This window comes from Lithobates pipiens, unplaced genomic scaffold, assembly GCF_037356315.1.
Source record: "Lithobates pipiens isolate NorthernLeopardFrog02 unplaced genomic scaffold, aLitPip1_a1.2 Scaffold_23, whole genome shotgun sequence".
Lineage (NCBI taxonomy): Eukaryota > Metazoa > Chordata > Amphibia > Anura > Ranidae > Lithobates > Lithobates pipiens.
In genome coordinates, this window is record NW_027507785.1 from 89,044,884 (window position 1) to 89,071,415 (window position 26,532).

The 26,532-nt window shown below is 41.0% G+C and overlaps 1 protein-coding gene across 12 annotated transcripts in view; it reads right to left on the minus strand.

Annotated features, from left to right (window-relative positions):
- The window catches only part of SLMAP (sarcolemma associated protein), a 242,733-nt gene that overhangs the window by 69,532 nt on the left and 146,669 nt on the right, over positions 1 to 26,532 (minus strand). For 7 of the 12 annotated variants that reach the window (XM_077452011.1, XM_077452008.1, XM_077452013.1 and 4 more), the window contains 4 exons: positions 23,765 to 23,902; positions 14,535 to 14,703; positions 14,399 to 14,449; positions 2,399 to 2,449 (listed from right to left, as the gene is read on the minus strand). In XM_077452011.1, coding sequence (XP_077308137.1) covers positions 2,399 to 2,449; positions 14,399 to 14,449; positions 14,535 to 14,703; positions 23,765 to 23,902 — 409 coding nt within the window. The remainder of the gene's footprint in view (positions 1 to 2,398; positions 2,450 to 14,398; positions 14,450 to 14,534; positions 14,704 to 23,764; positions 23,903 to 26,532) is intronic. The other 5 variants (XM_077452016.1, XM_077452012.1, XM_077452014.1 and 2 more) reach the window with 2 other exon arrangements.

Consider the following 26,532-nt stretch of genomic DNA (forward strand, 5'->3'; position numbering starts at 1 on the left):
GGTCACTTTTGAATGATCATTAGATTGACTTATGTTGTACAGGAATACAATTTAAAATCGGCGCTCAGTGGAACTCAAAAGAAATACAATAAGTTGATTAAAAATATCACATTTAATCGAAAAAGAAGCACAGAAATAAAATCATTAGTATCCAGCACAACAGTGAGGGATGTACTTATTGTTCAGTCAAGTGGAAATCCAAATGTAGGAATACAGCAAAATTAATAGTACACTGTACCGCCTTCCTTCAGGAAACAAGGGGTTAACTCTCGGCTATAAACAGGTAGCCAAGGCATAGAGGACTCTTAGCTCCATGTTGCAATAACTTGGCAATTCACTTATCGCAGGCCGCTGTCCAGTTAAAAAACATATGCGCTATTTTAATCTCAAGTCGGGATGACCAGGGATCAAGCAGCACTGCGCCAAGACAGTCACCAGAGTACCTCTATTCTATTTCCACTTGACTGAACAATAAGTACATCCCTCACTGTTGTGCCGGATGCTAATGATTTTATTTCTGTGCTTCTTTGGATTAAATGTGATATTTTTAATCAACTTATGTTGAGTTCCACTGAGCGTTGATTTTAAATTGTATTCATGTGAACCTCTCTCCAGAAGTTTTCAGCTGCACTGGATACCATTTGGAATCACTAATTTTTAATCTGACTTTGATAGGTTGTTTATAATAAGACCAAAAAACTTTTAGTGCTGAAGTTTTGTGCTATTGATTTATGTTCTACAGGAATTTCACAACCTTTGATCAGTGTAATCTGACAGTGGAGGGTCCCATTGCCAGAATACAGGGAGAGATTTACTAAAACTGGAGAGTGCAAAATCTTGTGCAGCTGTGCATGGTAGCCAATCAGCTTCTAACTTTAGCTTGTTCAATTAAGCTTTGACAATAAAACCTGGAAGGCGATTGGTGTGTATGCAGAGCTACACCAGATTTGGCAGTCTCTAGTTTCAGTAAATCTCCCCTACAAGGTTTTAACAGAGAAGACTTTCATCCACCAAAATGACATGGATGGGGAAATTTATTTTGCTCTGTCCACTGGCTGAATTTAAAAAAAAAAATGACCCATCAAAAACCAGCTTTATTTTTCACTCTTTAGAACTGGATAATTTAGTAAAAACACATTCTAAAAGTAAACTCCCATTTTAACTGCATCTTTTAAAGCCCCAGTGTGCATTCTAAACGCAATCTATACAGAGACTCCTTAACTTATTTGTGAAGTTCTACAACACCATCACCCCACATGCACAGTCAGAGCTGCTGAAACAGGCCAGGGTAATTTTAGGCTGCAAGCGCACAGTTGTTGTCAGAAGTAAACTACTAATTAGCAGTCCTGCCACCTTTTCTTGGCCCACAGTAGTTCCCAAGACAAATCACTGCAAGACCTGAATTAAATGTTTATAATGACAAAATGCTAACATGTCAGTTTAAAAAAGAAAAATCAGTTTGGAAAAAAAATAAAGTTTTTTTTTTTTTTTAGTTAAAAGCTGAAAATATTTTCTATCTATAGGGCACTCGGGTAATACCAAGTCCCCTAAAATCACATCTCCCATGGTCAGTTATGATGGGATCCTATAGGTCCTGCAAGAATGTTCTAACGTGAGCAATACTAAGGCCGACGCCATAGCCTTCCTGACTTTAATAACACAAGCCATTGCTCTGAAACATGCATGCAGCAAATAAAGTCAAAACTCCATATCTGTATGCCCGTTCCAGATTTATTTAAGCCCAACTCCAGGTTGCATAGCCCCTTGCTTTGAACAGCTTAATGGGGTACACAGAGAGGGCAGGACCTTGACTCCCTGGACTCAAAGTAAGCTGGCTGATTGATGCAGCGTGAAAAAAAAAAAAAAATAGGAAAGTACTGCAGTTCTCGAGAGCTTTTTTTTTCAATTTTTTACATTTCTACTCATGCTGGACAATTTTTTTATTTTTCTCTTGAACGAAAGTTTGCTTTACATTACTTAGCAGATAGAAAATAGTTATGTTCATGACAAAAAAACGTGGCACAAAAAACCAACCACTGGAGTCAGATATTATTTTGCTTTAAGGTGTGTACAGCTCATCTACACAGAAGGTGATCAGAGTGCACCTTCTGAGTTGGCGATTATACTAGGTCACAGTGGAATTGCAGTGGGGAAAAAAAATAAATAAAATAATTGCTTCAACTCATGAAACGCCCTTTCCTGTATGCAGGTAAACTATTTTTAACCAATGTACTTAAACTACTTCTATAGCACACTGCAAACATAGGAAAATCACATTAGTAAACCATAGTGCATGAACAGTAGATTAACGGAGAATGTTATTTAATCCAATTGTTAATGGATTTTTGAAATGGGAAAAAATGAGGTGTTAAATGAAATACATAAAAACAGCACATACCTTTATCTGCATTGCCATTGATTTTAGGTTTGAAGTCATCAACTTGAATGCCTGTGATCACAAAAATTAATTAATTTTCAAGTTTTTAAGTCAAGCACTGCACATTGTAAGTACATCACAAACATTCTAGGTCTAGGAGAATCAAACTAAATGCATTGCAACAGTGCCTTCTACTGAAGCAGATTATGTACTACACTTTATTTTATTTTTTTAAACAAAAAAAAGTTTTTCAGTCTTCCAGCAAACAAAGTAATCAAATGCCAGGGTGAGGAGACGGGACAGTGATTTCAATAGAAACTATTTGTACCGGCAGCCTCTTCACACCAATATCAGCTTGTTGGTCATCCCATTGCAAAACCATGGACATTTATATGGAGCTGCCCCAACCACTTTAACTGTCCCCACAGATTTTGGAGACTGTCTTAGAATATTGTGCCCATTTGTGCACCACTTAAACTCTATCTTTCTAAAAACGGCTTGACTACTGCAACTCTCGCCTTAATGGCCTACCCTTAAGCAGGCTATGCCTCCTTCAGTCTATTAAGAATTCTGCTGCTAGACGAATACACCTCACTAACCAATCCATGACTGCTGCTCCTCTCTGCCATTCCCTTCACTGACTGCCCCCTACCCCACACCGTGTAAAATTCAAAATGCTAACCATAACATACAAGGTCATTCACAACATCGCCCCCATCTACATTAACCAACCTCATCTGCAGATATCGCCCAAATCGCCCCCTCCGCCCCTCCCAGGACCTCCGGCTCTCTAGCTCCTTTGTTAACTCCTCCCATGCTTGCCTTCAAGACTTCTCCAGAGCCTCTCCCATCCTGTGGAACTCCCTGCCCCAGTATATCTGCTCAGCCCCTACCCTGTCCACCTTTAGGAGATCCCTGAAAACTCATTTATTCAGCGAAGCCTATCCCACACCCACCTAACAACTGTCCCCGAGCCACCACCATCAAAACATTCTCTGCAACCATTACCTTTTGTACCACCCCCTCCCTTTTAGTATGCAAGCTCTATGAGCAGGGCCCTCCTGTACCTTTTGTATTGAACTGTACTCCTATACATTGTAAAGCACTGCGTAAACTGTTGGCATTATATAAATCATGTATAATAATAACTTAGCAATAAGAGCATTTGTGATATCACTAAATTGATGTTGGATGCAAAGGCCTAGCTTGCAAAAAGCATTGAAGTTAGGATCTGTGCAGGCCACTACTTCCTACACACCAAAGCAAGTCTTTGAACCTGCTGGCTCAGTGCACAAGTGCATTGTTGGGCTGGAACAGAAAAAAAAGGTTCCAACTCAAACTGTTGCTATAAGGTTGAACACACTCAATTTAAAAGGTCTTACAAGTGGTATGTTTACATCCGACCATCCATAGAGGAAAGCAGGTTGTGTGTCTGTGTCCACTCTGCATAAGCAGGCCCAAATCACACTGCCATGTCAGGCAATGCAAACCTGTACAAAACAAAAACAAGCGGGGGGGGGGCGTGGGGGAAGAGGACAGTGTGGTGCACTTAATCATGCATCACACTGCCTCCTAGACAGCCGGCAAAAGGCTGAATTGCTCTGGCTGCTCTGAAATTTGACTGAGCAACAGTGCAAATTCTCCATAACAGTATCCTTCATTGGAAGCACCTGAACTCAAATATTCAGAGAGGTGTCCACAAACTTTTCACCAAGTAGTCTATTTCAAAGCATTTGTCAGATGCACGGGACACTACAGGTCATCATGAAAGCATAGCTGTCTGTCAAGTCTTTATAGCAAAGTAAAAGCAAAAACCTGCCTGCAAAATAGATTTTGGACTATTTTACCTTTTGTCAAAATATACGAAATGAGGGCAGAAATTGCCCAAGAACAGTTTTTAGGAATCGGTCTCAAATAAAAAAAAAAAAGAAAGTGGAATATCAATAGTGATATTTAAGAGGCCCTGATGCAACATACACTACACTTCTCCTACACAATATAAAGGGCAGACCAGACACGTATTTAACACTTATAGTGTATGTGTGAACACTAAAAAAGGGACTGATTGATGAGAACTCGAACAATGAAAAAGGAAAGACGCTGCCCGCAGTAAGTAGATTCCAGGTTTCATTTTTTCACTGTAGCTGAAAGAATGAAACAGGAAACATGGCATCATATAATTTCTTATGTTCCATCAATCAGTCCCAGCAGGTCGGTAAAAAAAAAAAAAAAAAAAAAGAGAAATTATTTTAGGTATACAACGAGCACAGCCTATCCCATCACCTCCTGTTACAAGACAGCTGCAAAAAACAAGGCTGCAACATTACATTACAAACTCATCAATCTTCACATCAATGTGTAAACATGGAAAAAAGAAATCCAGTTTAAATTTTCCAGATGTTTTCAGGATAAAATAAAGTGTCCTCATGTAACCCAACATCTTCATTCAAGTAAATTAATGTAAACATGCATTCACTTTGTTTGATGTATGTTGCTACAAAGACTTAAAAAATTTTGGATTGAATGTACAGCAACACTTAGTAACCTGATCGTTGCGTTATTTCCAAGAAAAAAATGAACCAGTACCTGATGAGCTAGCTGTACTTTACATTGTTTGCTTCATTTACTATGCAGTGAAACTGTCAGACATTAAAAAGCTTTCAAAGGCATGGTTCATATAAAAGACACCACAATAGGTCACAAACTTTCTGTGCTTGCAGGTGAAACGCATCCCTTTAAGAGTGTAACTTCACTGGCTTTAAGTCTCAGCTCAGTCCATCTGCTATGCTAATGTCTAATAGAAGGTTCCCTCCGTGGCCAAGGAGTGTGAACTTAAAGCGCAACTAAAAGTTAGCAAAATCCACTTTTGCAACGGTCCCTTGCTGGCATCTTCTCTTGTGTGCTGGTTTTTGGCCATCTCCATTGGCTGGCACAGGATGACGTTGTGCCTGTGTAGGAGCTAATCATACTGATATATAGGGATCAGGTCGGCTGCTATAAGCTGAGCTGTGCATGAGAAGCACATTTTACATTGCAGGGATCGATGCGAATAGGCAGTTCAGTGTATTTGACTGCAGAAAAGACATTGCAGCATGTCTCTTCTGCAAAAATAAAAGCCAGCCTACTTACAGTATATGTGAAAGCATTATTGTTGTTAAGCTTTAATGGATAGAGGATGAAACATACACAGGATAGTCTGAGAAGTCAAGCCCTCAGTACGAAATATCAGTTTCAGAAAGGCACACAAAAGGCATTTCTGGCTAATAAAATTAATAGCAGTCACCGGGGATATAGCCTCTCAGCAAGCAGAAATGTAGATGTGACCTGACCTAAAGCCACCTTAATTTCATGTACTCAGAGCCAGCTTAAAGTGATACTAAAATGCAAAAAAAAAAAAAAATCTAACAAAAAAAAAACACAAAAAACAAAAACAAACATATTATACTTACCTGCTCTATGCAGGGGTTTTGCACAGAACAGCCCCAATCCTCCTCTTCTTGGGTCCACTGCTGGCTCCTCCCCATGCTGAATGCCCCCATAGCAAGCCATTTGCATGCTTGCTCCTGCAGCTGTGATCTGTGTGTCCATAAGACGCTCCCACCTCACTGGCTGTGATTGACAGCAGCGGGAACCAATGATTCAAGATAGGCTCAGGAAAGTATTGTGGGAGCGCTGGAGGAGCTGCATACTGAAAGTTTAAGGCCTCATGTGCACTGCTGTTGCTAAACGGACGTTTAGGAGCAGTTTTGGCATTTTTTTGCAACTGCTCCCAAACTCTCCTCTATGTTACCTTATCAGTACATGTACACAGGTTCATTTATAGTCATTCAAGGCAGTTGCGTTTAGAGGATTTTTTTGGAACCCAAAAAAATGCATTCAGAAGCTGTGTTTCAAACAATTCTAAACGCAAAGACGGCAAAATGGACGTTTTAAACATGGGTTACTTTCTGTCAAGTTAAATCATTCATGAGAGGTTGTAAAAACGTCCCGTGTGCATTAAACCTTACCTTATCTTCAGCTTTAAGAATGACTTTTATTGCAGCTAAAAAAGGTAAGTTTCACTCTGCTCTACCCCCAACCACCCTACCAAATTGTAAACAGAAACCCAACTGTAAAATGAAACTCCTTTGTATGGCAACAGCAAGCAGATAAAGCTACAAACTCTGCAGAAATATTGTCTCTAAAGTACCCAAGAAATAGAAGATTCTTGTGAGTCATTCTTGCTGGCATTTACCCAAAACTAAAACGCCAATGCTGAAGGGACTGTTTAACCATTGATATAAAGTGTTCACATGAAAGCACTGCATAAAGATAACCTAACAGGCTTTTGCAGAAATGGTTTCTTTGCTCTATAGTCTATGAATTTTTAAGCTGAAATCCAATTGCTACACAGCTCAGCCCTATCTGGCAAGGCAGAAAACCAGCCAACGTTTTTCCCTGTCTGACTGAACAGTAAAAATGAGAAATAGCAGACTTGTTAATCTCCATGGACTCTGATCTCTCATACTATCAGCGTGATGTTAGCACACAAACACAGCAGCACAACTGACTGGCTCCTTGTGCTACTACTTTTCCCTCCCCCAGTCTGAGCTCTCCTGTACAGAGACTGCATGAGGCCAATGCCAAGTCAGAATTAAAGGCAACCCGGGCAGATATTCAAAACGTATTAAAAAGGGTAGAAGAATCGGAAATACAATTAGAAGAGCATAAAAAAGCTATTTCGGAATTACAAAAAAGAGCGGATATGGACTGGATAGAAATGAGAAATATTAGATATAAATTAGAAGACCAGGAAAACAGAAACAAGCGCAATAACTTAAGAATTCGTGGCCTACCAGAATCCGTGAAAAACACTGAGTTGGAGACTGTGCTTCGAGAAGTCTTTAATAAAATAATGGAAAAAGAAGTAACATCCTATATAGCTTTTGATAGAATACATAGAATTCAAACAAAAGAGAAGCCAAGACCTGAGATAGAGAGAGATGTGATTGTGAGGTTTACTCAATACGAAACAAAACAACAAATTCAGCAAGATGCAAGAAGCTCTGATACTATTAAATATGAGGGAGCTACGTTGCTTTTCTTTTCTGACCTCTCACAAGAGACACTGAGCCGGAGAAGGGCATTGAAACCCCTAATAAATCAACTACAAGAGAAGAAGATCACTTACAGATGGAGTTTCCCCGCATGTCTGATAGCTAAAAACCAAGGGATATCAGCCATTTTAAGATTCCCAGAGGACCTGAAAGAATTTTGCAATAAACTGAATATACCATGTGTTAATCTAGAAAACTGGGAGAAAAAACCCCTAGATTGGATGAAATTAAGAGAACAACCCTGGAATAGAGTGTAGGGCCTCTCTTCCCCTTTTTCCTCTCCCTTTCTCCTCCGCTGGATTAGGGGAGAGGAGAGGGGGGTGGAAGAGGCAAATAGTGGGGTAAATAAATAATAACAGGTTAATGCGAAGGATTAGGGGAAGAATAGTAAAGGGGAGGGAAGGGGGAGGAGAGGGGAAGGGGGAGGGGAGGAGGGGGAGAGGGGGAAGAGAAGGAAAAAGAGGAGAAAGAAAAGGGAAAGAAAAGGAAAAAATAAAGAAAGGTTCTAGGCAAGGATGACTGAGTAGGCTCGCATGGGGGGGAAGTATGCGCCAGGGGCGGGGCGGTGCCCGCGTGCCCCCCGAGACCACCCCCAAGGAGGGGTGAGGCTCGGGGGCTCACGCGGGCACTTATACTCCCTCAAGGAAGGTCCAACCAGGGCTGGGGTCTAGTAAATGGGCACTAGCCTGGAGGACGATAACATTGATATTCAATGTGTAAAGGGTGGGGGGGTGGGAAGGGAGGGAGGAAAATATTGGGGGGGGAGAATATGTTGTTGTTTCACATTTATCAATGAAGGGTATACCGACTGGATCGATCTAGGTAAAAAATATACGTTTATTTTTGTTTTTGACTTCATGATGGAATGTCTAGGGTGGGCTATAACCAATCTCCATGAAAGATGGCCCCGTTGAAGATTGTTACATATAATGTTAGAGGGTTAAATAGTCCCAATAAGAGATATCAGATTTTGCAGGAGTTGAAAAAATGGTCATCAAATATTGCTTTCCTACAGGAAACTCATTTTAAATGGTCCCATAATAGTGGTCTGAAGTCTAAAAATTATCCAACTTGGTTTCACGGATATTCCTCTAGCAAAAGGGCAAGAGGAATTGCTATTGGGTTTGACAGAAATACCCCTTTTACTTTAAAGGCTATGGAATCGGATTCTGAAGGGAGATATCTATTTATCAAAGGCTTGATTTATAATAAAATGTATACGTTGGCTTGTATCTACTGCCCTAATTATCTCCCCTGTCCCTTAATGGGGAAAGTGTTGAATAAATTAGAATGTTTTAAGGAAGGGGGGGGGGGTGATTATGGCAGGGGATTTTAACTTTGTATTTGATCCAACCCTGGATGCCCAACCCCCATCCCTACGCTCAGAAGGTAAATACCTAAAGATAATTAAACAAAAATTACATCGACAGCAACTAGTGGAGGTGTGGAGAATTGCGCATCCGGGGGGAAAGGATTTTACATATTACTCCCAGGTACATCACTCTTACTCAAGAATCGATTATATCCTCTTGGACCATCAGCTTTTGGAGGGGTTAAAGAAAGTAGAAGTAAAATCAATAACTCTCTCCGATCATGCCCCAGTTATGGCTGTTTTGGACCTGGAGGATATACCGATTAGGCAAAGAGTATGGAGGTTGGATGAATCCCTCTTGCATGACCATAAAATATTTGAAGCTTTGGAAAGAGATATGAACTTATTTTTTAAAGAAAATAAATGTAGAAAATATTGCACCAACTGTGTTGTGGGAGACCCATAAGGTATATATGAGAGGGAGATTGATAGCAGAAGCAGCTAAGAGGAGGAAAATAAGGTCAACGCAAAAATCACTAATCTTACAGGAAATCCAGGAGTTGGAACAGTTACATAAAGGGTTAAATGACCATAAAATAATGGACGAACTTATGGGAAAAAGGGAGGCATTGAGAGACATATTGGAACAGGAAACTAGGCAGGCCTTTTTAAAGTCCGCTAAAAGACAATATGAATTTGGTAATAAACCGGGGAGAATCCTGGCAGGGGTAATTAAACCTAGAAGAAATTTTAATTATATTGCAAAAATTAAAGATAAGAAGGGAGTAATGAAATATGCAACAAGAGACATTAGTAACACCTTCTCAGAATACTACCAACTACTGTATAAGGTAAATGGTAACCAGGACCCCAAGGATAAACAAAAGAGAAGGGAAAAAATTGAACAATATCTCCGGAAGATAGATCTACCGAGGATAGCAGAGGTGGATGCTGGTATGCTCGATAGGGATATCTCTAAGGAGGAAATAGAGAGAGCAATTAAGGATAGTAAGAATGGGAAGAGCCCAGGGCCCGATGGATACACGTCATTATACTTTAAAAAGTTTTTGGGACCTTTAACACCTTATTTTCATCAGTACATGAACTCAATAGGGGAAGGAAGGGAGATACGGAAGGAAGCTTTGGGGGCCTTTATAACTATATTAGCAAAGGAAGGGAAAGATCCAACATTGTGTTCTAGTTTTAGACCTATTTCTCTGATTAATGAGGATGTAAAAATTTATGCAAGGATTTTAGCCGAGAGGCTGAAACAACATATGCCAGATTGTATAGAAGGAGATCAGGCAGGTTTTGTACCTGGAAGGGAGGCGAGGGACAATATACTGAGGACAACCCTCTTAATGCAGGAAGTTAAGAAGAAGAAGAAGAAGAAGCAGTCTTCCCTTTTCCTATCGGTTGATGCGGAAAAGGCATTTGATAGGTTAGAATGGGAATACATGCTGCAGACATTATATAAATTTGGTTTAGGCCCAAGAATGCTGCGGTGGATAGAGGCCTTATACTCTAACCCTACAGCTCAGATTCAGGTGAATGGGACCCTATCAAACTCTTTTGGGCTTTATAAATGGTACACGTCAGGGATGCCCACTATCTCCCTTACTTTTTGTATTCTCCTTAGAACCTCTTTTGGTTTCTATAAGAGCGAACCAAGGTATTGAGGGAATAAAAGTTTCAGAGAATGAGCATAAGATATCTGCATTTGCAGATGATATTATGCTCTATATAACGAATCCCAAACAGTCCCTTCCTAGGATTCTGCAGGAGCTGGAGGAATACGGGAATGTTTCGAACTTTAAGATCAATAGAGAGAAAACTGAGATATTAAATGTCTATTCTCCCCCAGAGGAGAGAAGAGAACTTAGAGCTCTTTTCCCCTTTGTGTGGAAAGAGAAGGGCCTGAAATACTTAGGAATATACTTATCGACATCAGTTACAGATTTATATCAAGATAATTATCTCCCTCTTTTAAATAAAATTAAACAAGATCTTAAAGGTTACCCTGCACACAGACTGTCATGGTTTGGCAGGATAAACGTAATTAAAATGATGATTCTGCCAAAGGCTCTATATATCTTTCAGAGCCTCCCGATAAATATCCCAGGGGCCTATTTTAAAATTATTAAATCCCTGATTCAGAAATTTATATGGAACAAAAGAGGAAGTCGCGTTTCTTATAAGGTAATGAATAGGCCGAAGGATAAGGGAGGGGTATCTCTCCCATATTTTCAAAAATATCATTCAGCAGCGGTAATGAGGAGGATTTTGGATTGGGTTTACAACGCTCCATATAAAAAGTGGGTATCACTGGAAGATAATATGAGTAATGTTGCCCTGAGTCAGACCATTTGGATTCCAATGAAGTTTAGGGGTCTCTCTAGAAGAATATCCCCGATTACAATGGAAACATTAAGAACATGGGATGGGGTACTTAAAGGTACAGAAGGACAAAATAACAATAGCCCTCTAATGCCCCTGTCAGGAAATAACTATTTTCCTCCGGGGAAAGAAAACAAAATGTTCCAGAAGTGGACGCATAGGGACATATTAAGGTTAAGGGATGTGTTAAAAGTAAATAGCTTATGCTCATTAGAGGAGATACGAGAGAAATATGGAAGAACACCATGGGATGGATGGAGATACAGACAACTCCAACATTTTGTTGAGTCCCTTCCAAAACCTCTCCGCTCTGGTGACAATTTAAACCCTTGGGAGAAATTGATTGATCGAGGAGGAGTGGGCAGACAGGGGATCTCTAAGATATATAGGACCTTAATATCTTTAATGGAGGATGAGGCGATACCTGCTTTTGGGAGGTGGGAAGGGGAATTGAATCAATCAATCCCAGAAAAACTGAAAGGGAAAGTTATAGACTATACCCACTCCACTTCAATAGATACGAAGATCCAAGAAATTAACTATAACTTATTGGTTAGATGGTATTATGTTCCATCGAAAATGCATAAGATTAACAAAGACTTATCACCCCTCTGTTGGAGAGAGTGTGGGAGGGAGGGAACCCACGCCCATATATGGTGGCAATGCAGTGCAATCCAGTTATACTGGGAAAAGGTGGTGGGCTTAATTAAAGAGATCGAGGGGAAGGAAATAGAACTGGACCCATGGAAATGTTTGTTTCACGCGGCCGAGGGCCCTAGGGAAAAATATAGAAGAGCATTAACTCCATTTTTGCTAAACGCAGCGAAAGTACTGATCCCGAGATACTGGAAAGTAAAGGAAACACCAGAGATAAGAGATTGGTTTAGGGAAATAGATAGATTGAGGATTATGGAAGAACTAATATACCTTCAACGGGGAGCCGAAATTAGATTCCAGGCGACTTGGAGGAACTGGATGGAATTTAGAAAATCCTCAATATATCTTGGAATTATGGGGGATGGAGAGGGCGTCTAGGGGAGGGAGGTAGGATGCATATACTTCATAACCCCTTATACATTTTTTATTTTTGTTTTTTATAAAGGAGGGAGGAGGAGAGGAGGGAGGAAGGGAGGAGAAGGGGAAAGGATCCCTTTCCCCCCCTTGTTTTTTTTTTTTTGTGTGGGGGAGGAGATGGGGGGACCCCTTGTTCAGGGGCCCTTTAGGGGGTTTGTCGGGGGGTTTTTTTTGTTGGTTTGGTGTGTTATTTGTCTCTTTTTTTTTGTAGAAGGGAGTGGGGATGGAAGGAGAGGAATCCCCACCTTACACAAATCACAAATTGGAATTAAGAAAAAGCGTCACGTGGGAGGGGTAATAAATACGGGTAAGATAAAATCACAAAAGGATAATTTTAAACACATGAAGAGAGGGGGGGGGGTGTGTTTTTTTTTTTTTCCTCCCTCTCTCTCTCTTCTTCTTCTTCTTCTTCCCTCTTGGGATATTTAAGATCGATCTGGTCGGGCACCCAATGTGTATTTTTTTTTACTGTTTGTGAATGTTGAAAATACTGAAATAACATGAATGTTAGTCAAAGTGATTTTTAAAAGTATGTATAAGGAATATTTTGTACTGTTCTTTTTGTAAATGTGGAAAACGAAATAAACAATATTTAAAACAATGCCAAGTCAAATTCAGGTGCTTACACTTTTTTACATTTAAAAAATATTTACAGATGGGATATATTAGGCAGCAAGTGAACTTGGCCCTGAAGTTGATGCGTTAGAAGGAGCAGAAAAAAAAAAATGTGCAAGCATAGGGATTCGGCAACTGACAAGGGCTAAATTTTAATGGCTAGATAACTGGGTCAGAGCAACTCTTGTGGGATGTTCCCAGTCTGCAGTGGTCAGGACCTACCAACATTAGTCCAAGGAAAGAAAACCAGTGAAAACCGGTGATGCAGGTGGGGAGCGAAGGCTGGCCTGCGTATTCTGATCAAAAAAAAAAAAAGAGCTACTGTAGCTCAAATTGCTGATAAGGTGAATGCTGGTTACGCAAAATAAAAAAGTGTCAGAATACACAGTGCTGACCCATGTTCAGAGCCAAAAACGCCTACAATGGACATAAGGACATGTGAGCATCAGTACTGAACCAATGGAAGAAGGTGGCCTGATCTGATGAATCACTCTTTTACAACAAGTGGATGGAAAAGTACATGTGTTTCTTACCTGGGGAAGAACCAGGATATACTTTGGGAAGAAGACCTCCTGGTCGGAGGCAGTGATCTGCTACAAATAAGCTTGGTGCCAGATACCCCAGAAAAACTTCAGGTCTAGTCCATGCCTCAACAGGTCAGGGCTGTTTAGGTGACATAAGGGGGACCTACTCAGGTTTTAGGGGGGTGATCATATTGCTATGGCTGATCGGGTTATGCACTAAAAATCATGCCTTGGTGAGCAAAGATACAGTAAAAGATCTACTTACTTGTTTCAGGTTATAGGCTCAAAGTGTTAAAGTCACTGACGGTTAGCAAACTAGGTTTACTATGAGTTTAAAGAGTTTGTTTAGTCCAAACAAACTAATTTCCTTAAATAGTAAAGTCGCGTTTGTTTTTTTGGTTTAAAATGAACATGTTATTGCTTACCTGCTTTGTGCAGTGGTTTTGCACAGAGGAGCTCAGATGGGAAGGAGGGTGCTCACTGGTGCTCCTGGCCCCTCCCTCCTGTTGAGTGCCCCCACAGCAAGCAACTTGCTATGGGGGCACACGAGCCGCTACTCTGTATGCCCATTCAGACACGGAGCCACGGCTCGGCCTCGTTACCTCCCTCTCATTGGCTCACTGGCTTTGAATGACAGGAGCTAATGGCGCCCGCTGCTGTGTCCAAGCCATTAAGGAGGGAGAGTATTGGACATCCAAGGCTCTCTTGCAACATCGCTGGATCAAAATGCATAGAGTGCATTAAGCTAGTGCCAGAGACGTTTTGAGTGTTCTAATAAAGCATCTTTTTATTTTTTGGCAATTAAATTTTCTTAAAGCTGCACGCAGAATGGGCAGTGGGAATCCACCATCAAGATGTTCTAACATTTTTTTAAAGTTTTTTTTTTTTTTTTAAATGGTAACAAGCAACTGACAGTTTAAAATATTACAATTATAAATTGAGGTATCTTAGAAGGTCCCAATGTAGCACCAAAACTTTGTTCCTATCTACACATAGCACTTACCCAAACTGCTGTGATCTTTAAGTGTTTTCTCCTGAAGCTGTTCTAAGCGTACTGCAAGCAGAATTCCAAAAATAAAAAAAATGGCAAACAAAAAAAAAAAAAGTCTAAAAGCAGAAAGCGGAGTCTGGGAGCTAACCTTGTAATGCAGTGAGACGCTCGTTGGTGAAGTCATTGTCCGCCTGTAAGGCCTCAATCTTTGCCTGGAGTTCCTGCTCCTTCTCCTCCATCTCGTCGATCTTCAGTTGTAATTCTTTCTTCTCTGCGAGCCCTTTCTGCTGCATTTCATCTTGCCGTCCTTCAGCTGCCTGTGAAGAGAATTTTACAATTGACCGAAAATGCATTCTTTGTCAGATACAGGATAAACTGCAGTCTCAAAGTGAAGCTTTCACTCAAAATGACACACAACAGTAAGTGCTACAGGTCCACAATGTATAAAACACTACAGGGATCTGAAGTGGAAGGCAACAAAATATTTTTAATTCTTTATAGAAAACAAATACTAATTTGGTGTTCAATATAATGGTCTTAGCATAGTCACACATATCTTCACATAAAGAACAAATTTAAAGGGAAACTCCGCTTGCGGAAAAAATGAAGTACAGTACATTAAAAAAATATAATATACAATTACAGAAGCCATGTAATAATTTAATGATATTAAAAACTACCTTTCCAATCTGCAGTTGCCATAATTTTCTGTAAAATTCTATGCAATATGGGAACTTGGAGCTCTGTACACCGCTGGTTTACAGAAAGCCGCCTGAAAAGGTTTCCTGCATGCGTGATTGGCACACTGATTTTCCCATAAGTCTGCGCCAAGATGTGTCAAATTTTAGGCACCCCCTGCAGTAGGAATTTCAGTTTTGGTATGATATTCTAAGGGTGAAGTTCCTCTAAAGAACAGGCCAAATCAGGCCCGCCATGCCATTTCATGTTGTCTTCACACCTCTGCAGTTGTGGTACCCCCTAATCTCCATCCCCAGCAGTGAAGACGGCAGAACTACACCACAGGGATGTACAATTCCTTTTGCCCAGCGCCTGGGATATATAGTTTTAGGCACCAGGCAGGTTTTTTTTTTTGGTTTGTTTTGTTTTTGTTTAACATTTAGCCCTGCTTTAGCCTGAAGTCACACATTTGCCTGCTGTAATCACAAATACCATTTGGTTTCTGTGCGATTTCAGTACAGGTGCAATTGCAATTTTGCCAGCTCTCTCCACAACTGCCTCCCATTGACTCCTTTTCTTTTTCGAAGACCCAGACAGACATTCTTAAAAACACATATGCCGAATAAAAAAAATAAATAAAAAAAAAAACCACACATTAACCCTAAATATTTTTCTCTTTTTGAATCAGCACAAGTAGATGGTCATGAGGGACAAGTATCTTGGGACCCCAATTATAGTCCCTTGGACAAGAAGTTTTTTAAATAATTTTCACACTCCTGCATTAAATCCTGCACGTTTCCATGCAGCACCCCCTCGTTTCCGCCTCTCCTGGTCTCAGCATTCAGCAGACTCCAGATGTTATGATGTCAAGCTCAGCCTCTGCATTCAATCAAACAGCGCCACCTCAGCAGGAAAGCCGACATCTTTATTTTTTTTATTTTATTTCAGGCTTCCCAGCCTAGAGCCGAGATGATGGGTCTTATTGACCCCATATCTCACTGTAAAGAGGACCAATTATGCCACATTCCTATTACAAGGGATGTTTATAAAAGTGATCCAAAAAAATATGTTTGGGGGTTCTATGTAATTTTCTAGCAAAAAAAATTATGATTTTTACATGTAGGAGAGAAATGGCAGAATTGGCCTGGGCAGCAAGTGGCTAACAAGGGGGGCCCCCAGATCCCAGCCCCCCACTCTATGTGATTAAGTATGGGCTACATAGTATCCCTATCCATTCACAAAAAAAAAAAAAAAAAAAAGTAATGAAAACACTACATGTTTTTAAAGTAATTTATGAAGGCAGCTCCGGCGTTTCTTCCGATTTATTCTCCCTCCCCTCTCAGGGTTTTCACCTAGTCTTCTCCTCATCCTTCCTCTGATTTTATCTCAATGCTCTCTCCTGCTATGCTGGGTCAGCCGTGTGCCATTATGTTTTTAGACATGGGTGTGGCCACCCAGTGATGTCATCCAGAAGCATCCCCCTTTGTGACATCACCACCCCATCATGCACTGGGTGGTGACGTCACAAGGGGTGGGGCCTCCATATGACGTAAACAGGTGGCCGCGCCCCATGTTTATAGAAGTAATGGTGTACCCAGCATAACAGCGCGAGAGAGCGTTGAAACATTGGAGGAAGAACAGTGGCAGAAGACAGCGGAGAGACGAGACCTGGCAGAGACAGATGACATTGCATAGAGGAGAAGAACCAGAGAGGGGAAGATGACATCAGCAGGGGAGTGAGAAAAAAAAAAAAAAAAAAAACGTACCAGATTCCCATAAGCCCCCTGCCCACAGCCCTCCACTACTGGCCATGGTTGTTGGGAGGAGGCCCTTGTCACCATGAGGACAAGGTGCTTTGGGTTGGGGGGTACAGCATGTTTAGATATGGCGCTCCCTCGTTCCCCCCCCCCAACTTCCTGACCTGCTTGCTAGGATACGTGTCTGGTGTGGATCGGGGGGTGCACCATTTTTTTTTTTTGACGTGCGGGTTAAAATCCATACCATATTGAAGGGTATGGTATCGTCTTTGGGGGGATATCCGGCACAAGTTTTTTTTTTCTCCCAAATTGGCGAGGGGTTCCCCCTCAACAGCCTCAGCACACAAGCTGTGCTGCAAGTCGGATCGTCATGATTCAACTTCTATTCAAATCAATGGGCTCCCATAGGGAATCATTGATTTTGAATAGAGGCATGAGAAACGCTCGACGAGGCTCTAAAGAGGCTGTATCCAGTGTTAAGCCACGTTTAGCAGCTTTAAACAGCATCAGACGTTTTTACAGCTCTCACGCTGGTCATCAGAAGGCGCTGGTCATGGGGTATTTTTTGGAACTAAAAAAAGGCATACCACTTACAGCTCCTAAATTCCTGTGTGTGCATGAGGCCATAGAACACGGAGAGGCGTTGCTGTAAAAAACGCTCCTAAAATCGGCTGTAAAAACACCTGTGTACATAAGGCTTTAACTAATATATTGAGCTGAAAATCATGACATGTAAAAGACAAACTGCATTAAATGTCCTTTGCGGGAATAAAAATTAGGAAATAAAATGTATTTATAAAAATTGTGTGCACATTTCTATTGTATATAAGACAAGGGCATTAAATTGGATCTAAATTCATTCAATCAACATTTTCTCAAACTATAGGGATGCCTAGATGTGTATATTGTGCCTAAGAAGTACTACCTTTTGTCTTTAAAGTGCACGTAAACCCTAGACTGCTCCAATTTTGCCATTTTGGTTTGGTAAATACACCACTGGAAACAGTTTATTATATACCTCAAGTGAATAAATAAGTGAAAAAACAAAACAAAATAAAAAACACTATTAGAAAATTAGACTTGCACGTGTCCTCTGTACACTCCCTGTGTTATCTTAAAGAGAACCCCTAGTTCTGAATTTGAACATGGCATGATTATCCTTTATGTTGTGGATCTGAAAATAGCAGTGGGTGAGTAGGTTAGCAGAAAGAAAAGACACTGGGCAGGGCTGACACTGCTCAATTTACTTATAATGCAATATGTTATCCAGTGATAAAAACTTAAAGCGGTGTTCCAGCCGCAATTAAATTTTTGTAAGTCAGCAGCTACACTGTAGCTGCTGACTTTTAATAAGGTCACTTACCTGTCCAGGGAGCATGTGATGCAGGCCCCCCGAGGCCGATCCGACCATGGGACCGAGTGCCGGCGCTGCCATCCTAACGAAGGGAAACAGGCAGTGGAGCCTTGCAGCTTCGCTGTCCGTTTCTTACTGCGAATGCGCGAGCCGCGCGGCTCTTTGTGAATGGGCGGCTGTCTGCTAGGACACACACAGGTCCCAGAAGACAGCGTGCCCCATTTCCCAAGAGGCAACACGAGGGATGAAGAGAAGGAAAAGCTCAGCGGAGAAGGAAGTGGCAGATTAGGACGACTGCCTAGCAACAACCATTTCTGGTTTTCAAATGTTTAATATATTTTAAATAGACTGTTAGGGTGGACCACTGCTTTAAAGTGATTGTAAAGTCTTTTTTTTGCTTTAAAAACAAACGTGCTATACTTACCTGCCCTGTGCAGGGTTATTTTTTACAGAGTAGCCTAGATTTTCCTCTTCAGCACTCCTGGCGCCTTCCTCCTGTTGAGTGCCCCCACAGCAAGCAACTTTCTATGGGGGCACCTGAGCCAAGGTTTAAATTGTGATTTATGCTAAAATGTACGCAACATAATGGGGAACCATGAGTAGGCAGTGTTTAAAATGAGTTCTGCTGTGTAGCCCAAACATCTACTTTAAGAGATGACGACATTTCTGTAAAAGTAATGGTTGTTTTTCTTTACTTGCAGGGTCTTTAAAGAGATAAAACATGTGGAAATGTGCAAGCATTGTCGAGATATACAGTACTGTGTAAACGTTTTAGACTGGTTTGAAAATTAATTGTAAATTATAAATGGTTTCAGAAATAGAAGTGTTAGTTTATTTTTATCAAACAAAATAGAAAAGTAAACAAAAGAAATACAAAATCAATATTTGCCTTTAATACGGCATCAATTCTTCAAGGTACACTCAGTTTTTAAAGGATCTTGGCAGGTAGATTGTTCCAAACATCTTAAATGCTAGAAGAAAAAAAAACAACACTACACTCCAGCGCTAGATCCAGTGGTTTTGACTTTCACAGTGCTTCAAAATGAGCAGTGCCTTGCAACTCTCTACACTGCAAAATTTTCAATAAACTGCAAAAAAACACACCGGAGTGCGCGAACAACTTGTGCATTACTTTACGCTGAAGATGGTTCTTGATGGCATTGGCTGTAGGTTCGGGGGTCGTTGACCTGCTTCGGAATAAGTTTGGGCCCAATCACGCGCTATGACATGATAAATATCGACCTGTATTTCTCAGAATTGGGGATACCAGTGATCTTGACCAAATATCCAACTCAATTTGCAGAAACTCCGTTCCAAACATGTAAGAAACCTCCGCCGTACTTCACTTTTTGCTGCAGACACTCATTGTACCACTCCTCCAGCCCTTCAGCAAACAAACTGCCTCCTACTACAGCGATATATTACAATTTTTACTCAACAGTCCAGAGCACCTGCTGCCATTTTCCTACACCCATGTTCTTATGTTTTTGTGCAGAGTTGAGTCACTTAGCCTTGTTTCTACATCACAGGTATGGCTGTTTGTCCGCAATTCTTCCATGAAGAGCACTTCTGGCCAGACTTCTCTTGACAGTAGCTGGGTGTACCTGGGTCCCACTGGATCCCACCAGTTCTGTTCTGATGCCACTGCTGGACATCTACTGATATCAAAGTTGTAAACATGATGTTTTTCATATTCTGTATTAAGTGTCCTTGGCCAAACACCGAGCCTACAGTCGTCAACATAGCCCTTAAAATGGTGTCCTTAATGCTGGCCCCAATTTTTTTTTGCAGCAGGACAAGGACCCCAATTATACAGCCAACATCATAAAGTACTATCTTCAGTGTTATGATGAATAAGGAGTCCTGGAAGTGATGGTTTGGCCCCCACAGAGCACTGATCTTAACAGAGTCGGTCTGACATTACATGAATAGACAGAAGGATTTGAGGCAGCCTAAATTCCACAGAATATCTGTGGTTTGTTCTCCAAGGTGTCCAACAACTTACCTGGCAAGTTCCTTTAAAAACTGTGCCAATGTACCTAGAAAAACTGATGTCATTCTGTAGGCAAGAAGTAGTCACAACAAATCTTGATTTTCTTCTGTAAATTCAATTTGCATTTTGTAAACCGATAAAAACAATTAAAAAAAAGGTATATTTTTTAAATCATTCTGACAACTTTACAGGATTTCATAACACCTGCTCAAAACTTTTGCACAGTACTGTAAAAAAAATTTTTACATACCCTAGCACTTTCTGAAAAAAAAATACCAGTGAAACCTTGAGCCTAAAATTTTTTTATCTTGGTGTGAGCTTCCCACAGTAGTCATTAGCTGGACAGCGCCGACATAAAAGGAAATGGTTGCTTGTACCAACATGGAAGCCACCACACGGAGGCAAAGTGTAGAACAAAAAAATGTAAGTTAGTAATAGGAAAAAGATCACCTGCATGAATCTTAGACAATTCTGGGGACTAGGGCTTTGCCTTCTGCTTTCCTTTTTTGGCCCTCAAATTATCACTAAATCGTACTACAATAGATGACAATTACTAACCATGTAAGTGCTTTTTAATGAAACTCGGGGGAAAAAAAAGTACATAGCACAGTTGCCAAGCTATAATCAACCTATAGTAAAGGGTAAGCTGATCACTCATTTGTAACGGAAACTCTCAGAGGGTGGCTTCTAACCTTCAGGCTTCATTATGGAGAACCTACAAGATTCACTGTCACAAGGAACATATGGAGCTCAACTGTTCAGATCCCTTTCTACATACCGGGGTCTATAGGCTGAGAGGGAAGACATGTTCTTTTGTGAGTAAACAGCCTCTCTGCATTATCTGGAAATGTACCTAAATATTTAAGCTAAAAGCTGACAATTAAAAAGCATCAGCATATACAAACAAGGCAGACACCCAACAAGTGCATTGCCAAAATATAGTTCTTACCGGACAGTGAAACATGAACTTACCATGTCCCATATGGCAAATGTGTAATACTAAACCTTTCCTCAACCACATCACATCTTTCTCATGCAGCTGTGCTTCAGCAAGTACTTAAAAATCAATACTGTTCTATTTAATTCTGTCAATTACTTAGATACTGACATATAGCACACAACACAAAGATGTGATCTCTATACTTCAGGTACCAGTCAGTATAGAGATAGAGCTCCATTCATACCCTGGAACAAGCATACGCATTGGGGGCGCACATTCTTTACTGTATGCATGTTTGCGCTAGCTCAGTGATTCACTAGTTAGTGAAGTCAGATTTGATGACAAGGCACTTCTACAATAAGTCAGCTGCTCCCATGTTTCTATCCTCATAGCCCCCCTTCATGTTAAAGGGTCTGTGCTTGTAAACCTACAGCTAACATTTCCATTGAACTGCTATAGAACAATCACCTATAAGTTTAATCTGAATTGTTCTATTAAAGTGGTTGTAAAGGCTCAAGATTTTTTTATCTTCATGCATGAAGGTAAAAAAAAAAACCTCTGTGCAGCAGCTTCCCAACTTTCCCTAATGCTTACCTGAGCCAGATCTCAGTCCAGCAATATGCATGAGAGCCTCGGCTCTCCATTGATTCACTTCTCATTGGCTGAGGCCACTGCAGTAGCGAATCACAGCCAGAGAGCCAATGAGTAGAGAGGGGGTGGGCTGAGACAAAGCTGTGTGTCAATGGACACAGTAGCGGCTCAGGAGTGAGCCTGCCTGGGTGCCCCCCATAGAATTTTTTGCTTTTTTAACCTCCCTGGCGGTATGATTCAGTCTGGAATTAGGTGCTGAAAGCGGTACAATTATTTTGCATGGAAATTTGGCGTTTTATTTTGTAGTCCTGTAATTCTTAGGAATAACGCTCTTAAATCTCTTCAAACCAGAGTCTAGCAGACATCCTGGGTATGATAAAGTTTATAATATAATAAAGAATAATAAAAATTATTCAATAATGTAATCCAATCCTAAAACACTGAAAAAGGGACACTTTTTGGTTGCTATGGACAATCTCCAAATTCCAGGCAGAAAAAACTGTATTTATAATATAAAAGTGCATGCAGGGCACTGGACAGACCACTAGGGACAAAGGGGGTGTGTATTTTTTAATACAGTACTGTAATCTGTAAGATTACAGTGCTGTGTGTGTTTTTACCTTTTTGAATTTGCCGCCGTTCTCTGCTCCCGTGTGCCGTAACGCCGCAGGGAACGGAGCTCGGCGGCATTCGGCACTGTGAATCGAGCGGAGGACAGCTCGATCACACAGCGCGGGGGACATCGCTGGATCCAGGGGACAAGGTAAGGAAGTCTCACTGTGTCCTCCCTGTATCCAGCAATGCGATCCCAAGTCTGGCTCGGGGTTACCGGTCCTGCTAGTAAATTCCCAACCCGAGCCAGACTCGGGATTACCGCTAGGGAGGTTAAGCAAAACCTTTATTAATATAACTTTTCTCAGTTTTAAAACAGAAGCAATAATCTCATATTTTACACTTTATTGTAACCTACAAAATCTGTTTCTGGCACCTATATACATATAAAGGCACTTCATAAAAAAAATTAAGGCATTTATGTGATTTGCATGTAAATTTACTTAAGGCTCGAACTTTCTGTGCATGTTGAACTAGCAAGCAATAGAAAACCATCCATGGGGGCACCCCTATCCTTTTTTTAAATCGTTCAGCAGACCACACCCAACCACATTAATATAAGAGCTCAGATTGTTATACTATATTAAAAGTTTGTGGACACACCTGGTCATCAAACCTATAAAAGTGTCTGACATCTGATTCATAGGGAATCATCCTATCACTTTTACAGTTATGAAATGCTTTCCATGCAGTTTTAAAATGTGCTATGTAGGAGAATTTTTGAAGTCAGGCACTGATGTTGGATGAGAATAACTGTCAATTTGTGGTTCAATTAATTTCAGAGGTGTTCTAATGCAAGAGGTTAGAACTCTTAACCATCAACATCAAACTTGTCAAACCATGTCTTTAAGAACTTGGCATTATGTACAGTAATGCTGGAGCAGAAAAGAGCCTTGCCCCAATCTGCTGTCAAAAGGCACACAATTGTATAAAGCCCCTTTCACACTTGTGCAAATTTGCCTTGACTTTGACATGACTTAAAGTAATGCCTGTGTAATCTTGTGGTCTATGGACCTCAAGTTGCATTAAAGTCGAACCAAAGTAGTGCAGGGACTACTTTGAAGTCACTGTGACTTGAAGTTGCACAGATATGAATGGTACTCATTGGAAATCATGGGGTACAAGTTGTCATACGACTTTGCAGTCACAAGTTGCAGGACAAGTCACACAAGTGTGAAAGGGGCCTAAAAGGTCTCCAAATGCTGTATTCTGAACATAGCCCTTCATTAGAAACAACTGAACTAAATAATTTGGAAGGGAGGCCACACACTTGTGGCTATATAATGTATATCCAAAGGGAAGGATGACCAGTTTAAGCTGCACCCAGTGTAATATCAATAAATCTGTCTAGGAAGTGGTGAAACAGAAATGTGAAGGAAAAGATTAGACTGTCCATAATCATGTCTCAGACAAATTTTCCAAGTTTCAAACATTTAGAACACTTGTTAAATACCTTTAGTTTGTCAGCAAGATCTTTAATTTCATTTACTGCCCCGTTGTATTTGTTGGCCAGTTCTCGCAGTTCGTCTTGTGTGCGTTCATTCATCTCCTTCAGATGGGTACATTCATCTTCTGTATTACTCAAACTTCTCTGCAATTGTCACACAAAAACATTATGTTCCTCAGTTATGATATTTTACTTAAAATTCACAATTTCTTTAATATTTTGAACGAGGCAGGTTTTGCATCACAGAGGCCACTATTCTCTAAGAGCCGGTGGGATTCAGATCCCATCCCATGGTCTACTGTGGCAATCATGTGCAAGTCTCAAAGCAGTGCTGAACATACATTATATAGAATAGGCAACTAAAGCCTTACTCTTTAGGTTGAATGCCAAGCAAGCAGCTAAAATACTATATGTATAAGGCATCCATCTTCCCTACTGAATTATTTATAATTCTGTTTAGCTGGTCACCCCCGCAGTAGCAGCGAAGCTTGGTCAAGAACAAAACCCCAGCCTCCTTGTCAGACAATGAAGGGGATGATGCACACTTATTGGGTCAGCCCCCTGCTCCTATCACCATGTTTTATAGAAAGCACACATCTAATGCAGCAGAGCCAAATTGGCGCCCAGTGCCTGTGATCCCCACATTGTCAAGATAACAGGTGGATAAGGAGGTGGATCACAAAATAAATTCAGGTACTTACAGTACTTGCTTTTAACAATATGCTTAGAGTTTTTATACTGCACGTTTCTTGAAAATCCTCCCAGAAGTTGGCATTTCACAGAAACAATCTACCTTTCACAGGGAATATTTTTAAATTAAAAATGCAATAGGCCGTCAAAGAGCTGTCACTAATAAACAGAGAAAACATAGAAAAGAAAAACCTAGAACAGGTGCTTATTTGATTTTACAATTAAAAGCGACCCAAAAGTGGAAAAACTCACAATAAATCAGCTTTTCCCATTGATTAAATTGCAGCTGCCACCCTAAAACACTTTCCTAGAACAGTCTCCCTACACATCCAGGCCACATTGTGCTGACACTTCCACTTCTTAATGGAAGCCGAGAGCACTTTCAGTATGGTGCAGAGACACTTATTTGATGCTTGGTCAGAGGCAGCAAAACGCCAAATGCCTCTGCCAAAGACCCTATGCTTGGCTGATGGGAAAGGTAAATATAATTTAAACTGTGATTTTAAGTCTGAACCCCTATCTCATATGCATGATACCATAACAGAAGCGATATTAAGAAGGCGCTAGATTTAAAACTTACAAACCACCTAGTTTACCAGCATCATGTTAGACAAGCCTTTCAATGCCTTTTCAACACAGAGGAACCCTCAAAAATAACTTTCTGGCCTCGGGGAAACCCTGCTAAAAATGAACATGCATACATATACAGATACTAGTGGGTGTATTTCCAATCAGTTTTTTTTCCTTTTTAATGGAAATTCGTTTAATGATTTCCTACAAGCTCCAGGAGAAGAGTTTTGAGATACGTGAAACATGTCGAGCAAAACCATCATCATTCAACCCTCATTGATGTTCCACAACTTTTGGATTACCTACTATTTCACCTCTTGGAGTAATGTGTAGTGTTTTTTACCAATATAGAGTATCTACAATATATATGAGTGGTAACACAATTGAGGATGGGTTTGATGGATTTCTGACGACGTTCTCATGTACTATTTTTTAATGTTTTTGTAAATAAAAATATATTTTTTTAAATTATTTAGTTGTTGTAATTGTGCCTAGAAAGTCCATAGACCAGAACATTTTTTTTCCCTCCAATTTCAAATGTAGGACGTGGCACGTTTTGACTCTTATTCTGTATCTACCAGACCACACGGTGTGTTGATACAATTAAAGTACTTGAAATTGGCCCATTCAGTAATCGTTTGTGATACCAAAGCCATGACCAAAACCGGCCGCAATGCTGACCTCACCACTGTAAACATGGACCGGGCAACCGCATCAGCCCTTCTGTCGGCAGGGTCCTTCAAAGAAGGGGATTCTTCCACCGGAATTGTGGTTACCTTATTTAACCTGGATATGGGGGGGGGGGGGGTTCAACAACCGGAGGAGATGACCACTTTTCAGGAAATTCTCCTCAAAGGGGTAACGCACCGCCATTCGTCTCGAGACTGAAAAGCATTGCGGGCTTTCCCACTCCTTGTGAATAAACTTATCAAAATAGGTTAAATAAGGAAACAACTTAGCGGTGCGGACCAGCTTGTGGGACCCAAAAGGGACCGACACTTCTGCAGATGTCCCACCGTATCCTCTACCTTTAAGGTATCCCGCACCGCTGTGACAAGTGCTCCTACTAGAGCTTTTTCCTGCTCTGACACAGACTCTCACCCCACTGTCCTAACGGTCCTGGTTCGCATCCTCTGAAGCATCAGAACAGGGGTCGCCTGCCACAGCGGGACCAGAGTCTGAATCAGAGCTCTCCCCAGAAGACGGGGCGAGGGCGCGGTTTTTTTTTTTACACCTCTTGTGCCCGCACACGGCTTCTACCCTGGCAACAAATCATTCCAGGACCGCTGACAGAGCGTCCATGGGCACCACAGGTGCAGGGGAACCAGTTGCTATAACAGGGTTGTCTGGAGAAGAGCCAGCCTTTGACGCCATGCTGATCCACTCTCGCCTGTCCCCCTTAGGGACCCAAGGCAAGCAACAAAAAATACCCACCCTCCTAGCTGCCACAGACTGAAAGGCCCCCCCCCCACAGGACTCAACTCCCTGACCCGGGTTTGCCACAGTCCGCTCTC